This window comes from Cydia strobilella, chromosome 1 (genome assembly GCF_947568885.1).
Source record: "Cydia strobilella chromosome 1, ilCydStro3.1, whole genome shotgun sequence".
Classification (NCBI taxonomy): Eukaryota; Metazoa; Arthropoda; class Insecta; order Lepidoptera; family Tortricidae; genus Cydia; species Cydia strobilella.
The window spans coordinates 16,893,503-16,910,803 of NC_086041.1; the positions used below are offsets into that span (position 1 = coordinate 16,893,503).

The window sequence follows — 17,301 nt, forward strand, 5'->3', positions numbered from 1 at the left end:
TTTTTTTTTGTTAAAACTAACTAAAAATAACAATTCAACAAAAACAATGGTATCCGCGATCCCGGTCAGTCCGGACACACACGGCCGTCCGCCGTGCTCAGCGAGCTGCGTTCGAAGAGGGACCTGCCCGCGTAGCCAACACGCCAATCACTTACGCTCCGTAGCGATCAAAACGCAACTGTCACTGTCGCACTAATATGGACGAGTGATAGAGAGATACAAAGCGTTTCGTTGTCGTAGCGATAGCGATTGTGACCTTGGCTAGGCCGGCTGACACCTGACCTGAACTCACGGGGCCTTAAGGAGCGTGCTCTTAGGCTGCTTGCATACTTATGTATTTGTTCGATATATGGACGCAGCGCCACACGCCTGACACGCCCCGCTGGTCCACCGGCTCGAGCGTCCGCTATGCATGAACACTAATGATTGGTACTTACCACCGTTAAAGGTTTGAAGAGCAGTCGCTCGTCAGATGAGAGCGAATCTAGGATCTTGTTATATCCCTTCGTCACAGACAACACACTCTCGTAAACAAACAGTATAGATTTACTTTTTGCGTACACCTAAAAAAAGTAAATTAAAAGAGAATGTTACTCGCTAGTTTGCCTAAGAACTTATTTATTGATACATGTCGATATCTGTCTCAATTTATGTCAACTACTTACAACATAAGCATGTTGAGGTATATCCATTCCCAAATTCTCCCAATGTGAAGCTTCTTTGCACAGTTCTAAAATATTGCTGAAATATGTCAAAAACATTTGTGAATTTACTTAACATTTCAACTTCATTATGTTTATAATATGTTATATCCGCAACGCAGGCTTCGTCAGGTGAACACAAACTCACTATCCGCAACAGGCTTCGTCAACTTACTTACTCTAAAATTATGTACATTAAAAAACCCTACAAACAAAACACCCCCTCTAACTCGCCGCCAGCAGGCAGTGTGCCCAACAGGCTGGCTGCATTTCCCCGTTGAATAGCGATGCTAATTCTCTGGGCAAAATACTGGCCAGCCCTTTGGTCGCCCGTGGCATCCACCAAACGCGACGCCAAACCCTTATATAAGCGCCGGGCGCTGGGTCCCCACGGCCCTAACGTTTCGACCCCAAAAGGCTCAAATATGTAGCCACTGCCGAGCGTGCTGTACTTGCGCCGTTTGTTATCCTCGGCTGTTGAGGCCGCATGCCCAGCCCCAGTGCTGGTGCCCGGTAAGTGGGACGTGGCAAAAGTGTCTACGCACGTAGCGTCCCAAACCAGAGGCCGCCCCATACTCCAGGGCACCAGCGTCATGCCGTCGGGCCTCTTGCCGTCATCCCTCGCCAAACCAACAGGCTCCAGTATAGCCGGCACCTTTACGCTGACAAGAGCCCTTCGGATGACATCGTTTAAACTGGCATGACGAGGAATCCGACCAGCACTCAAAACATATGTTACATTCAAAAGTAAATATTGACTTACACATCAATGTTACATTCCATTAAACCAGGATTTTCGGCACTTTTTCTCATCAATGTTCTGTTCAAGCCGTTTGCACATTTCTCATCCAAATTATGCTGAACGAACAAAGTAAAAGTTATAATACACAAAAAAAATTACAGGTGTTACTTAATATTAGAAGATTATTTCGTTTTAGAACATTACCAGCTAAACTGTGGAATGAACTGTCGCCTGCGGTATTTCCGGACCGATATGACCTTCAAACCTTCAAGAAAAGAGCGTACTCCCATCTTAAAGGCCGGCAACGCACTTACAACCCCTCTGGTGTTGCGGGTGTCCATGGGCGGCGGTAATCGCTTACCATCAGGTGATCCGTCTGCTCGTTTGCCTCCTATTTCATAAAAAAAAAATTACCGTCCAGGAAATCCAGAGTTCTCTGATGGCCACATCAATGGCGCCCATGAGCCTGTTCACGTGTATAATCACGTCTTCAGAGCTGCTGCAGGGCATCATCCACGCCGCGTCTGTCATCACCTGAAATAGAAGTCCCCGTTTTTAAGCCGTACCTAAGCCAGGGTTGGGCAAAATTTTCAGAAGAGCCAACCGCAGTAGAAATCACCAATTCTAGGAATCTCAAAGAGCCGCAAATGTGGTTTTCAGTGGTCCAAGAACTCTTAAGTGGTTTGACTAGCCGCATGTGGCTGGCGAGCGACGGTTTGCCGATCCCTGACCTAAGGTTATTAGTTTTGAACCTGGATGTTGGTAAGTTCTCACCTTCTTCAAGTAGACCAGGCGGTTCTTCCGCATCCGCAGCACGGCGGCGCGGCCAGCGAACGACGGCAGCTCCGAAGGGTGCTGGCTCCGCGTCGCCACCATGTCCTTCTTCGCTTCGTGGACTTCGTCGCTGAACATGCTCCACACCTGACGTTTTTGACATTTAATGGGTGTCAAATTGGTGATGTCAAATATTCTGTCTACTTATTTAACTTTCGCAGCGATTATTTCCTAAAATAATTCAAACTAAAAAACTTACGCAACGACACTTCTCGCTCGAGGGTTGCAGCGAAAACAAATACATACATAGATTGATGGAGTAAGTGAGATTGATTGCACCTTTCTAGTACTAACGACCACTCAGCTCACCCGCGGGCGGATAGACGGACAAGGCAAAACTATAGAGTTTCTAGTTGACTACGGAACCCTTAAATGGTAAATCATTAGATTTTTTAACGCATTCAATGCCGAAAACCCGACTATCGGGTATTTTATAGTTTCGTTCCCAAGCCGGACGAGCCGATAGTCGGGATCGTTGTATTAAGCTTTATACGACTAATTTTTTGGCGGCCAGTCCATCAAGCTCCTTTGAAAATGCGAGTAAGCAAAAAATGCTTACACCTACTGTTACTTCAATACAGGCAAAGATAGATATAACTCCGTAATAGATGGATACAGTCTAAGGAAAAAACGTGCCTCGAAAATCAAGAAAATTTGATTCTCGTTCAGAGGGCGCTACTAGTTTTGGCCTACAGTCGTATATATGGCGTTGACGGTTTCGTTTGTTATTTAACAATTTTAACGCTTATCAGTGAAAGAACATGGGTCAAAATCATCAAAATAATTAACGCAAATAAAAAAAAACATTTATCTATATTTAAATACATTTTATCGTATTTTTACAAATCTTCAATTTTAGTTTGAAAGTGTGTCGACAGATGGCAGTGAATTTACTGGGATTACAAAATTTACTATGACAGTACCGCTCTAGTATAAGTTACTCTATGATACAGGTTTACCTTTCCCTTCAAGCGACATTACCTCCGCAGTTTTTCTTTTGAAGATTCGTCTAAGGCTTTTTCTCCGTGAGTAATTGTTGAGAGAAAAGAGCGCCACTACCGCTTCTTCTAGTTGGTTGACGCCCTCAAACACAGTCTCTACCAGGTTCTCGATTATTATCTGCAGCGTAAATAATTGTAAATTAGGTACTTTATTCCTTTATCTTCCGGTTACATAGGTATTTAATGGCAACCCTATTTAGTACATATTGGTGTTGGAAGTAAGATGGTAGCGGTACCTCGATGTCTTTCACGACTGTGCGGAACTGCAGTATCTCGTCATACCACGACGGAGCCTGCACGTCGAGGATCGTCGCTGACACTGCCCGCACATTTTGCAGCGTGTCAAGGAACATCTAGACAGAACATTCAGAAATAAAACAAACAATCATTCTTAAATTCGATTAGAACATTGAGAATATGTTATTTTATAGCATTACAGCCGGCCTAGCCAAGGTGACGATCGCTTGCGCTTCGCTATCGCTACTTTGTGTCTCCCTATCGCTCTTCCATATTAGTGCGACAGTGACAGTTGCGTTTCGTTCAATACGTAGCGTTAGCGATTGGCATGTTGTCTACGGGGCCAGTTTCTCTTGCTCGGAAGGACTTGCAACTCATTAACTTTTATAAATTACGACAATACTTATTGTAAAGATAATAATATCTAGGTACTTTTATGATAATTCAGCAAATGAGACGGACACCAAGCGTAAGCAAAATAATCTATTTTGCTCGTTGTTTTCGCGCAACAAAAAACTAACGCTTGTGCGAGGTGTTGAGGTAAAAATAATGTCTGTCAACAAATTTTTCGTTCTTTTACCTGCTCTATCTGGGCGCATTTTTGTTCAAACTGCTCGCCGCGTGCGCCGCCGAATATAGGCTTCGGGACCGCTTCCAACTCATCAATTCTGTAGGTAAACATCAAGATTAATTATGCGTTACACACATCAAGTTCAAATGTTTTTCTTTTTAGCACAGAGTTATGTACCTATGCAAGGCAAATGATACTTACTTACTTACTTACTGCTGTGGCGCGACGACCCGAAGTGGAACAAAGACCGCCATGCTACTATTAGCGGAAGCCGCTCGACCTCAATTTCAAAGAAATACCGCAAATCGATGTACAGGTTAGCCGTTTGGCACATGCATACTAGAGGTCGAAACAAAATTTTTGACCCGCAGTTCCTAAAAAAATTTCGCTGGGGGGGGGGAGTGGTAAAACATTATTTTTTTGTATTGAATTTTTTTTTCCAAAACCTATCGAGTGTGGTATCATACGAAAGGGCTTGTTAAGGCGATTCTAAAAATATATCACATCATTACATTTCGGGCATTTTTTTTAAATTAAAACAAAAATAATTTTCGAAACATACCAAGTTTGGGCTCCTCCAGACACGATATGGCTGATTTTTTTTGTACAATATACCACAAATGATACGTGATATCCTCATGTCTAACCCCAAGAAAGCAATTTTGAAAATAATATCATTAACAATTTTTTTTTAATTTTTCAATTTTACAAAGTGACACAGTTCTACTTCTATACCAATTTCACGAGACTTATGGAGCTATACTGCAGATACGGTACATATTAATCATAAAATGATACGTAATATCCATATATCCAACGGAAAATACCTCTTTAACCCTTTAACTGCGCCTTTTCATCAGTTGGTATAATTTGTTTAGTTATTGACACAAAATATCAAGGTTATATCCTCCAGCTACGATATAATACCTTACTAATTTTTTTTGTACAATATACCACAAATGATACGTAATATCTTGATATCGAACCCCGAGAAAGCAATTTTGAAAATAATTTTATTTAGATTTTTGGACAATGGTTAAGGGTTTGTAATTTAAAATTATATTGCAACAAATTTATTAATGTCTTGGAGATATTAATGTATTAGTGCCATTTCGTGGCACTTTTTCTTTTTTATGTTTCTCTGTTTTGTATAAATTTCTATTTGTGTGTGCTAACGAATAAATTATTTCTATTCTATTCTATTCTATTATTGACAATTAAATTTAACATTGAAAATGTAGGGTATATAATATTAGTTTATTTAATAGTTATGTCAAGAATGTCAAGATTAAGAATTTGTATGTCACGCAATGTTTAATAAGAATTGGTAAAAAATAAATGGAATAAAAATAATAATGTGAGTAATAATTAAAACTAATAATTAATATTAAATTCGATTAAAAATAATAACATTCGTGATCATTAACATTAAATTCAATTAAAATTAATATTTATTTAGTAATTAAATCATACAAAAAGGTAATCCGCTACATGCTTCGTCAAAACACAAACGTAATCCGCACAAGCCTCGTCCTGACCTTATTCTACATTAACACTACATTCCTGCAACAAGCTTCGTAAAAAACAACCATAAACTAATGCCCAGGGTGGGGACCCTGCACCAAGACCGGCCCAAAAGTTCCCATTATGCTTGCAGCATTACCACGCTGTATGGCGATGGAAACCTGTTGGACCAGCCAAGATCCAGAGCGGGGATCATTACCCCTCTCTCTTAAACGCCTGCCCAAGTCCCTAAAAAGCTCCAGAGCCTCATTACCCCAGGGCCCAGCAGTCTCCACAGCAACCGGTACGAAATCGTACACCACCTCCAAGGCGGAGTACTTGGCGTGTTTGAGCCTTGCAACCGTTTCCGCCGCCGATCCTGCAGCGTTAAGAATGTGTCTCAAATGAGACGCAGCATATGTACTTACACATGTTGCATCCCATAAGAGACAACGCCCCTTCCGCCAGGGAACCAACGTTAACCCGTCCGGCCTCTTGCCATCCGTGCATGACAAACCCGGTGGCTCCAGAACACATGGAGCATTGGCCGATACCATGGCCCGACGTATTATGTCATTTATGGAATGGTGCCTCGGGAAACGTCCAGCACACCTTTGGCAACTCAAGCCTTGATGCCCGTTTTCCTCCACCATTACACCGCATATACAACGGTGCGCCTCACACACCTTACCCCCTAACCTCAAGGCCACTGCTATCCTGACTTTTTAACTAATAACATTCGTGATCATTTTTATCTTCCAAGAAATAATTCAATTTATAGTAGCATTTGTTAACTAATAAGTTCTTCAACAGTTTGTTAAAATGATGTCTGATGTCTGAAGTTTAATATCGTCGCCGAGTTTGTTATATATTTTAATGGCCATCATTCTTGGGCTTGTTTTGTGTAGGTGTAGTTCTGAACGTTCGGGTGGTGCCAGGTTGTGCTTGTATCTACTTTCATATCGTCGAGGACGGTCGGCAAATTTTGGAAAAAAATTAAATTTCCTAACGAACTTACAAATCTCGAATATGTAGATTGATGTTAATGTCAGGATTTTATATTGAACAAAATAGGGTCTACAACTGTCTGGTACCGTAATATTAGCTAGTGTTCGTATGCATTTTTTTTGTAATATGAATATTTCTTCTATATCTGTATCTGTACTGTTTCCCCAAAGGATTGCAATACCCTTGTAGGTATCGCATGTTGTAATGTAACGATTGTGCCTAGAGTAAGACCTGTACACTAACATGAGAGGAATAAAGATTCTATTCCCTGATGATAATGCTTACCTTCCAAAGATAATCATGCAATTACATACATCGATCATATCAAAGCACCTTTGTACAAATGAGTCTATATAATTGAAGATGTATCCAGTATCCAAATTCCATGAGTTCGGTACTTTTTCACTGTGAGCTTCTGCCATGATGTCGTATATTTCTCTGTACTTCTTGCAACAGTCTATGCATTTACTAAATTCTCCCAAAGCCTTTTTTGTCTCGCCGTCAAATAAATCGTTGAGATTAATGTAATTTCTGCAGAGAATTATGATCTGGTTGCTTAAAGCCTTGAATAGATTAGTGATTCTAGTTTCTGAACTATAATATGGGGATTCCATCCATATAAATCTGAATAAGTTTATGATATGCGGTACATGTGTCGAGATTTCATCTGGGTCGACTACACACTCTAACACAGCGCAAGGCTGCTTGATGACCTGAAGGTATTCTATGTTCGACTTAGCTTCTTTGATTTTCTGTAAGATATCGGCGCAAAGTGCTTGGAACTGGTGGATAAAGGTAGAGTGTGTTGTAACTAAGATTTTAGTTATATGTCTGACGGCTGGATTTTTTATCTGGTAGAGAAGAGCGCTTAGGTTTTCATCTGTAAACAAAATGTGTTTAATTTAGAGCCCTCAATTTTTTTTCCCTCTGCCTATCGCAACAATCTACCGGTCATTTTCCGACACGTACCAATCAGAATGTTCTGCCACGCACTAATTCTACTAAAGATTCATGTAACTTATTTACGTCTATAAATCCAGAAGTCATATTCATCGCTGGGACACAACAACTCCTTTTGCGAAGCCACTGATGCCGTGTCCTCTAAGCACGACTTGATCTGATGCGTCCAGTACACCACGACGCCTTCCAGCCGCTTCACCAGCTCCCGGTCCGTGCTGGCCTTCTCGAAGGTCAGGTGTTGGCCCTCACGAGGGATGTACAGCACGGTCAGACCGAGCATCTTGAAGTACATGTCTGTTAGTTTGGCTAGGAATGTGTGGATCTGAGAGCAGAACTCGCTTTTTACGCCTGAAATTTAATTTAGAATATTAAGAAAAAAAATAGCTCTCGTCATTTTGAATGTACTTTAGGTAGAGACTACATGATACTTACTTTCGGGCCACGTGGTAATAGCGAAAAAATGCGGTGCATACATCGTTTCCAGAATCTGTATTAGATTAGACTCTACAGAGTCCACGAATGACCCAAACACTATTTCTTCGTGAAACGTTTCAGGCTGGAAAATTAAATCAGGCTTTCTGAGAAAATACGTCAAATCGTAAACTGGAGCAAAGGGCATATCACTGGTAGCCTTTAGTTTAGTTCCACTAAAGTAAATGCAAAGCATAAGAGCTTTTGTTTCTAGTATCCAATCTTCTATGCCTTGCTTGACGTCATCAGTCCAGTCGGAATCTCTCAAATCGTATAAAGTTGTCATCTTCATGATTAATTCTATAATCTGTTGTAATTTTTCCGGTTCATATTTCGGTTTTTCTATAAGTTTGGCAGCTAGTTCTTTCTCCAGTAGTATTTGCCGTTCCTTTTCTGAAAAAGATCGGGAAGGTTAAATTTAACAACTTTATTGTTCCTGTCTACAGCCTCTGCCCAACTTATTTAATTAAAACCTCTGTTTTAGGTAATTTAAAATCCCAGACGGAAACTATTACAGCACCGTCTGGTAAGTAACTCAAGTTCTTAAAAAACCGGCCAAGTGCGAGTCGGACTCGCGTTCCAAGGGTTCCGTACATTACACAATTTAAACAATGTATTTTTTATTATTAACCGCCTTCAAAAAAAGGAGGTTCTCAGTTTGACCCGTATGTTTGTATGTATATCATTTCAAAATTGCTGTCTTGGGGTTAGATATCAAGATATTACGTATTATTTATGGTATATTGTACAAAAAAAAACAGTAAGGTATATCGTAGCTGGAGGATACAACCTTGATATTTTGTGTCAATAACTAAACAAATTATACCAACTGATGAAAAGGCGCAGTTAAAGGGTTAAAGAGGTATTTCCCGTTGGATATATGGATATTACGTATCATTTTATGATTAATATGTACCGTATCTGCAGTATAGTTCCATAAGTCTCGTGAAATAGGTATTGAAGTAGAACTGTGTCACTTTGTAAAATTGAAAAATTAAAAAAAAATTGCTAATGATATTATTTTCATAATTGCTTTCTTGGGGTTAGACATGAGGATATCACGTATCATTTGTGGTATATTGTACAAAAAAAAATCAGCCATATCGTGTCTGGAGGAGTCCAAACTTGGTATGTTTCGAAAATTCTTTTTGTTTTAATTAAAAAAAAAATGCCCGAAATGTAATGATGTGATATATTTTTAGAATCGCCTCAAAAAGCCCTTTCGTATGATACCACACTCGATAGGTTTTGGAAAAAAAAAATTTCCTTACAAAAAAAATAATGTTCTACCACTCCCCCCCGCAGCGAATTTTTTTTAGGAACTGCGGGTCAAACATTTTGTTTTGGCCTCTAGTATGTGTGTGCCAAACGGCTAACCTGTACATCGATTTGAGGTATTCCTTTGAAATTGGGGTCGAGCGGCTTCCGCTATTGGCAATCAGTTAGCTTCTTAACTCAGTCGGATAATATAATGAAAAAGCACGAGTGGAATAATACACTGAAAGAGCACGCGTGTTTAATATCTAGGATTATGAGCCAAAAATCGGTGGAATAAAAACGTCGTTTTGAGCAAGTGTGTTGAAAAATATTTTTTACCTCAGCAGCTCGAACAAGCCTACTTTCCTCACTCCCTGGAGTGAGGAAAGTGCGACTTTCCTCACTCCAGGGAGTGAAACAATGTAACTTTTTAATTTAGTGAAGGCCATGAACTTCATACTTTTATTACATTTTTTTATGGTATGGTACGGTACGGTACGGTACGGTACTGTACGGTACGGTACGGTAGTACGGTACGGTACGCTACGCTACGGTACGGTACGGTCCGGTCCGGTCTCTTCTCGTATCGTATCATATCGTATCTTATCGTATCGTACATATTATAATACTTTTTTTTTCTGTTTATTCTGTGTAATTCGAAATACATTTTAACCTTTAAGGTGGTTCGATTTTCATACAAAATTCAATCTGCTTTAATTAAGGCACTACACACTGTTACTACAGAAATATTTGCTCATTTATCTACTTTCGAATATTCGTTTGCGCTAAATTAATAGAAAAACTTTGTTTCATACAGAAATCATACATAAATCAACGTAATTTTTTCATCAATTTTACGTATGTGTGTGTCACAAATGTCGTGTACAAATACGTTGCGTGCGGCGTTGCCACTCTATGACGTTGGCGACGTTGCCTGGCCGACCTGGCAGGATTTGCAGTGCCGTCATGTTTAGTGCATTTTTATTTGACAGTGTTGACACTGACACATAGGGTCATGTTTATTGTGACATCAATTTGTTTGTATAAATTGAAAATGATAGCAACGTCTAAATCAAGTTACAAAAATCATCGGTGTTCTGGTCCGCGAAAATCCAGAAAAAATCAGACTCAATTGAAGCGGAATTCATGATGGTGAAGTTTCGTAAGGTAGGTACAGTTTCATTCCTTCATTGTACATTGTAATTTTCTCGTGCCGATCTTTTTAGAAAATAATTCTCACTTCTTCCGTAATGGTAGATATAAGCAGTGAACAATACCTATATAATGTAATTATTACTGTTTTGGTTGCCGAATAGTCAATGTGTCACTAACTCTAGGTTTTTTTAGGTATTGTGCAAAATGAAGAGGCATTCTTGGAAATAAAATGTTTTCCTTCATTAGCCAGAAAAAATCAGGACATCCTCACTGCAATAAAGTATAATAAAACATTTTCTCTTCTTTCTTCCTATAACATTAGAGATTTTGTGCTATCATGATATTAATTTTCTTTCAGGTACAGGGACAACTACGGATAACAAATATGAAAAAATGTTATTTCATTTGTTGTGTGAATCCATCTACACCAACAAGACATCCACTGCTGGACATAGGCCTCCCCAGGGATCTCCACAACGACTGGTCTTGCAAGACCGGCCAAAATATCGAGAAATAAATAATATAAATAAACTTGATAAATATCCCGTTTTCTATAATAGTTATAATTAGAAGGCCATGCAATGTACCAACTCACTGTACCTACTTGAATCAAAAAAAAATATATAAAAAAAGTTTTAATTTTATTTTACAATTACTACTTTATTATTAGTACATTACGATACAAGTGAGAAAAGTAGGAAATTGGCAACGAGTGGCGATAAATTTAAACACGACCGAAGGAAGTGTTTTAATCGACACGAGTTGCGAATTACCTTTTCGCACGTGTATTGTACAACGTTTTACAGTACATAATTATGGCCCTTTACATTTTCGACATATGCACGTATTGTACTAATTACCGCACTAGGGCGGTAACGTATATGTAGCACCATATGTACTAAAAAGTATTTTACAGTACATATGGTGCAACTTTCTCGCCCTAGTGCGTAAAGAGCACTTTTCATGCATATGTCGAAAGTTTAAAGGGCCATATGTACTGTAAAACGTTGTACGATACACGTGCGAATAGGTAATTCGCAACTCGTGTCGATTTAAAACACTCTCTGCGGTCGTGTTTTAATCTGTAGCCACTCGTTTCGAATTTTCTCTTTTCCGCACTTGTATCGTAAATAACTATTTCAAACTGCAAGGGTACGATGATAGATCTCAATTCAATATAATTTTGCAACATTTGGCATTATTAGGTTATGAATTGTATGGAGATGAAATCTATCATCGTAGTACCCTTTCAGTTTGAAAAATACTATAGAGGCTGGGCAGTAAGGGATTGCTTTACTTGTAGAACTATATTTAGCGCTTTAAAAAAAAACTGATACCTGACACTTACAAACCTGGACTTCCTTGGGCTAGTGCTACTAAGAATCGTCAGTATTCTCCATCCTTTCTGAGTTGGAAGAACCCAAAAAGGTGAGATTTGTGAAAGTCAGGTTTTCAATATATGTGGCGTTTTCAACCAAACGGGTACCTACTTATTGTTGTCATATTTCCATAAAGCTTCAAAATGAAATCAACCTAATCGACAACCGACAATGTGGTACCTTTTAGTTCAAAACGTCACATATTTTTATAAAACGTTATAAACTAATTTATTAATAATACTGAATATCTGGGAGAAAAAGAAAACATAAGTAAAAACTCAAAATGCTCGTTTTCCCAGAGATAAGACCTAGCTCGATCGAACCCCTTACAGCAAATTTCATCGAAATCATTAGAGCCGTTTCCGATATCACTGAAATATATTTCGGTTATATCGGAATCGGACAAGAATTCGAAGACTAAAAGGTATAAGAAACATAACACAAAAAGGACAAAAAAAAGTACCCCTGACGTACCAGTCTCGAACCCGAATCCTCTTGCACGTATTTCCACGAACATACCGCGACGCCATTGCAGCATACTTACACTGCATGAAATTGTCTACTACAAGCATCACGGAAACACTGTTTGCATGTGTGAGTAATAGTAGGAAATAGCATGACAGAAACACTCTGTCGACTTTAAAAGTGTTTTTTGCACTAATGAAGTATTCAATGTTTATTATAATAGTTCAATATTTATGTAAAGAGTGCGCTAAACATACTTTTAAGTATACAGATACCAACACTATTCCACAAAAAAATAAAACCTGAAAATTTGCGAAAGTGACGCCATCTAGCGGGGTTTAAGCTTTGGGTAACCTAGTCGAACCACCTTAATATGTTCTCACTACTGAGGTGAAAAATTATGTGTGCAACACGAGAGCAAAGTTATTTTACGTCTCGTGTTTTTGAGTCCCTCGCTACGCTCAAGATTCTACCTTAGAATCACTCGCTTCGCTCGTGATTCAATTATATAATCTTTCGCTTTCTCGGGACTCAAAATAAACACTCGCAAGAAAAACCAACTTTCCTCTCTTGTTGCACAAATAACTATAATAGCCTGCCCGATGAGCTTAAACCAGGGACCGGACAACCCTTTCCGCGATAAAACCCTTTCAATGGGCGACACTTAAACACGGCTAACACATTGAAAGACTTTCCCTTTTGAACTGCAAGCCCATTCATACCCTTACCTTTGACTAACCCTTACCGAAAAGCTAACCAAAAATAAGGCTAGCTCTTAATAAGGGTTACCCTTATCTTTAAGCGCTTTTTATAAAGGTTTCCCTTTGCGTGAAAGAGACAGGATTAGTATATATCTACGGTAGTGTATGAAAAGGAAAGAAAATACGTGCCTAGTCAAAGAACGCCGCCGTCGCCGCCGACGATCGCTCGGATTCGAAGTAATGTGTGCTTTATGAACAAGGTAGACGACTTAAATTAGCACGCTTATATGCTAAAAGGGAAGCCCTTTATAAGGCTAACCCTTATAAGCAATATGCAAGGTGTTGGTGAGCGGATGATAAGGGTTTTGTAAGGGTATTTGGGCTACCGATTACTCAAATGTGGTAGCTTTATATAAGGGTTTTTAAAACCAAAACAAAGGGTTTCGTCTGGCAAAGGGTATGGTGAGTTAAGCCTTATGCAATACCCTTATAAAACCCCGATAAGGGATAGCGGGCCGGTCCCTGGCTTAAACAGCTACCACTCAATAAATTTAAAAACAAACTGTACTCTTTCCGTGTCGACAAATGTATACTACAGTCTGAAGGAATTTTTAGGTAATTAACTGTCACTTCATGATTTGTTAGTAACAGTCCACGTTAATGACTAATGGCTTTATAACTAGGTTAATAATGCATGTTTCGATTAAAATAATAATGTCAATTAAACTTAAATTTAGTATAAGTTTTCAATTTGCATGGCTTTTTAAAGTCTAAATGTGTATGGCTCTATAAATAATAACGTAACACCATTGTATACCACATTTAATGGCAAATAAATATATTTGTATTTTGTATAGAATTGCTTTCGGGAAAGGAAGGAAAAATAAAATGGTAAAAATTGCAAATGGCAAAAATTGCGATCTGGAAAAAACTATTTTCGGAAGAGAGTGTACACACTCGGTTAAGACGATAGTCGCTGATGTGTCCTTGAGCGTCTCAGCGTCTCTGTACCCGCACCCCGCTCACTGCGATCGTACGTGAATTTACCATAACGAGGTTCAAAGAATAACCTACAGCCCAGAGGCGCGCGGTTGGCGTTATACTCGTATTTGCGTATCTTTTGCAGATATTTTGTCGTTTGAGTATGAGTAGATCATGCATTTAGTGTAGGTCGTAAATTATAATAAAAATATATTTCCTTATGCATTATACTTTACAAGCCTCAATTAGTTAATTTGTGCTTTATCTGTTTCATACAAATAAATACCTAAGTCAATTCGACAGATTAAGATTTATAGCTAGAGCTTGGTATGTACTAAATCGAGGCGTACAGTGTGTTTATTTTATAGTTTTTTTTTTATCCGTGATAAATAAATATAAATAATGCCATTTAATACTTAACTTATAAAATTAAGTACCTAGTCTACCTACATATAAAATTTTGGGAATTGTTACCTACCTATTAGTGTTAAACTAGTATTATTTTTCGAAGTTCGAAGTTTTCTCAAACATTACGTGGGAATATCATTATTATATTACAAGCGCGCCACAAGTCACAACCAAATCAGCGCTCTGCAGTTTTTTTTATTTTTTGGCCACAATAACTCCGATATAGTGGTTAACGGCTATGTATGATGAACCCCCGTGGACGTCAGCTGCCGCTCCGTTTGTGGGTTGAGGAATGGCAGCCAGCGAAACACGCAAAAAAAATATTGTCATCGCCTCCCGCTTGATACTTTGTCAGATGATAGTTTAGATGCTAATGCGAATAAAAAAAATGGTCAGCCCGTTGTATCTCGGTGGACCGTCAGCTGGTCACATGAACATGTAAAAAGAAATCTTTTCAGTCATCGCATCCCATTTCATTATACTTTGTCAGATGGTAGTTCGGAATTTAGATGAAATTGTTAATAAATCAAATCGTCGCTCGGTTGTATCGCGGTGGAAAGACCGTCAGCTGTTAAAACATTATTGTTAATTTAAAAATAATATTATTTGATTTATTTAATTTAACTAGCCGTTAAGTAGAAATAACCAAAGTTAGCCGCAAAATGGCCCGTTGTATTATTTTTATTACGGTGAAACTATAAATTTCAAGAAAAAAAAATTATGTTATAATTGTTGAACAATAAATAAAGATTCATATTTTTTTTGTTTACCCATTTAGAAGAAATACGCTCTAGACCGTAACAGTAAGTAAGTATATAGTTTCTGAGTTAAAGAGGTGTTATTTACCATTATAATAATTTACCACCTCCACGAAATGCAAGGTCTATTCGTATCTGAACAAGAAAACATTTGTATAATACGAACTAACTATTGCGTTATAGTTATAGCATAGGTACTCGTATTATCGTTGCGGTGGTAAGTAGTACGTTAGATTTTTTCCTTTCGCCTTAATTTATAGTTTGGCCAAAAAAAAAATACGACGCCGTTTTGGTCTTTTTACTAAACGGCTTAATCAATTGTAAGGGTCATTATTTATAAATAAGTAGTTTATATTTGCATTATGCCTACTTTCATTTATGATTAGCTTATAAAAGAATATCAATTGACTCTTACTTGTCACTGTTCGTTTTCATCATCAACCACCACCAATCAATGGGAGATTACCCAATCTCACAACACAATTTAAAAAAATTCAACTTAAAAATAAATAAATAGATATCTATATACAACGTAAATTTGATAGCCTATATTAAACAATTAATTATTGTTTTGTTAGGAATCGAACTTTATTAAAAACGTAAAAATGGCAATATGTCCGCGCATGTTAGAAAACTTTTATTTTTATATTTTATATGAAGCTTTCTCAAACATAAGTGAAAATATTGTCATTATTTTCGTAATATTAGGCTGCGAAACACCAGCGTCAGAACCAAATCAACTTTCTGCAGTTATTTAGTCTTTGGCCACAATAACTCCAATTTTGTTGCACTTGGGCTCAGCACAAGCATACAGAGTACAAGGAAGGCACGGAGCGACGAGCGACACAGCCTCCTCGTCTCAAAGCTAGCACACGACTGCCGGCCACGCTTTTTTCGAGCTACATACGCACGAAATGTTGAATAATATTCGATTTCTTTAAAAAAATATTATTTTTTAACATTATGAAACGTTGCATTTGTAGTGCCTGTTATAACATTTAATCTAGTTTAAAAATAACTTTAATCGAATAAACCGTTTAGGAGATATAAGCAAAGTTAGTCGCAAAACGGCCTGTCGTAATGTTCCTTTTATGGAGAAACTATAAGTCACAGGGTAAAAGTCAAACGTTAGGAATGTTGTACATAAAATGTAGATTAATATATATTTTTTTCATAACTTTTTGTCCAACCGTTAAGCAGATATATACTCTAGAAAGTAAGAGTTTACGGCCAACAATAGCGACTAGCGCCTTAAACCGCTTTGGCATACAGTGCCCTGAATTGAAACTTAGGTAAACTTGACATTGATACTTCGCACCAATAAACAGGGGCTCTTGTGCTGCCCAAACAGCCTGGACATCTAACTCGGACGCTCGATTAGCGGTCAATTCACATTGTACCTACACGTAAAACTGAAAAATATGTATTATACTAAAAGTTGTATGTATGTATTTTAGTTTTATGTAGAGCGCTGGTGGCCTAGCGGTAAGAGCGTGCGACTTGCAATCCGGAGGTCGCGGGTTCAAACCCTGGCTCGTACCGATGAGTTTTTCGGAACTTATGTACGAAATATCATTTGATATTTACCAGTCGCTTTTCGGTGAAGGAAAACATCGTGAGGAAACCGGACTAATCCCGACAAGGCCTAGTTTCCCCCCTGGGTTGGACGGTCAGATGGCAGTCGCTTTCGTAAAAACTAGTGCCTATGCCAATTCTTGGGATTAGTTGCCAAGCGGACTCCAGGCTCCCATGGAGAAGTGGCAAAATGCCGGGACAACGCGAGGAAGATGTATGTATGTATTTTATATCTATCAATAAATCATAAGCATATATCTCTTACCTCTTTCGGCCTCAGAGTCATGGCTCATGTCATCGCTCCAAGCGACTTTCTGTCTCTTTTTTCCTTCGTCGCCCATATTGGTAGATTAATTGACCACTATTAACTTAATGTCACTTATTTAACTCACAGTTATAGTAAATTATTTAAAATACACTAATGCATTATGGTTGTCATGTTTTCCGCCGTACGGAAACAAATGACAATTGTTTATGATGACATTAGATTTTTATCAAATATATAGGTAACATGTAGGTATTTTCTTTGAAGAGCAACCAGTACTTAGTAATTACCTAATTTATATTTAGATTTTCTTTCGTTCTTCCTCTTAG

At 38.4% G+C, this 17,301-nt stretch overlaps 1 protein-coding gene across 3 annotated transcripts in view; it reads right to left on the reverse strand.

The window, feature by feature from the left end:
• LOC134745556 (dynein axonemal heavy chain 2) overlaps nt 1-17,159 on the reverse strand; it is a 172,141-nt gene extending 154,982 nt beyond the window's left edge. For 2 of the 3 annotated variants that reach the window (XM_063679634.1, XM_063679623.1), the window contains exons 1-12: nt 16,973-17,154; nt 7,990-8,421; nt 7,624-7,905; nt 6,883-7,477; nt 4,096-4,183; nt 3,515-3,631; nt 3,259-3,396; nt 2,218-2,364; nt 1,858-1,977; nt 1,465-1,559; nt 666-741; nt 438-563 (exon numbers count right to left, since the gene is read on the reverse strand). In XM_063679634.1, the coding sequence (XP_063535704.1) occupies nt 438-563; nt 666-741; nt 1,465-1,559; nt 1,858-1,977; nt 2,218-2,364; nt 3,259-3,396; nt 3,515-3,631; nt 4,096-4,183; nt 6,883-7,477; nt 7,624-7,905; nt 7,990-8,421; nt 16,973-17,048 (2,292 nt within the window). In that variant the 5' untranslated portion in view covers nt 17,049-17,154. Of the gene's footprint in view, nt 1-437; nt 564-665; nt 742-1,464; nt 1,560-1,857; nt 1,978-2,217; nt 2,365-3,258; nt 3,397-3,514; nt 3,632-4,095; nt 4,184-6,882; nt 7,478-7,623; nt 7,906-7,989; nt 8,422-16,972 lie in introns of all 3 variants that reach the window. The other variant, XM_063679640.1, reaches the window with a different exon arrangement.
• Nucleotides 17,160-17,301: the final 142 nt, after the last annotated feature.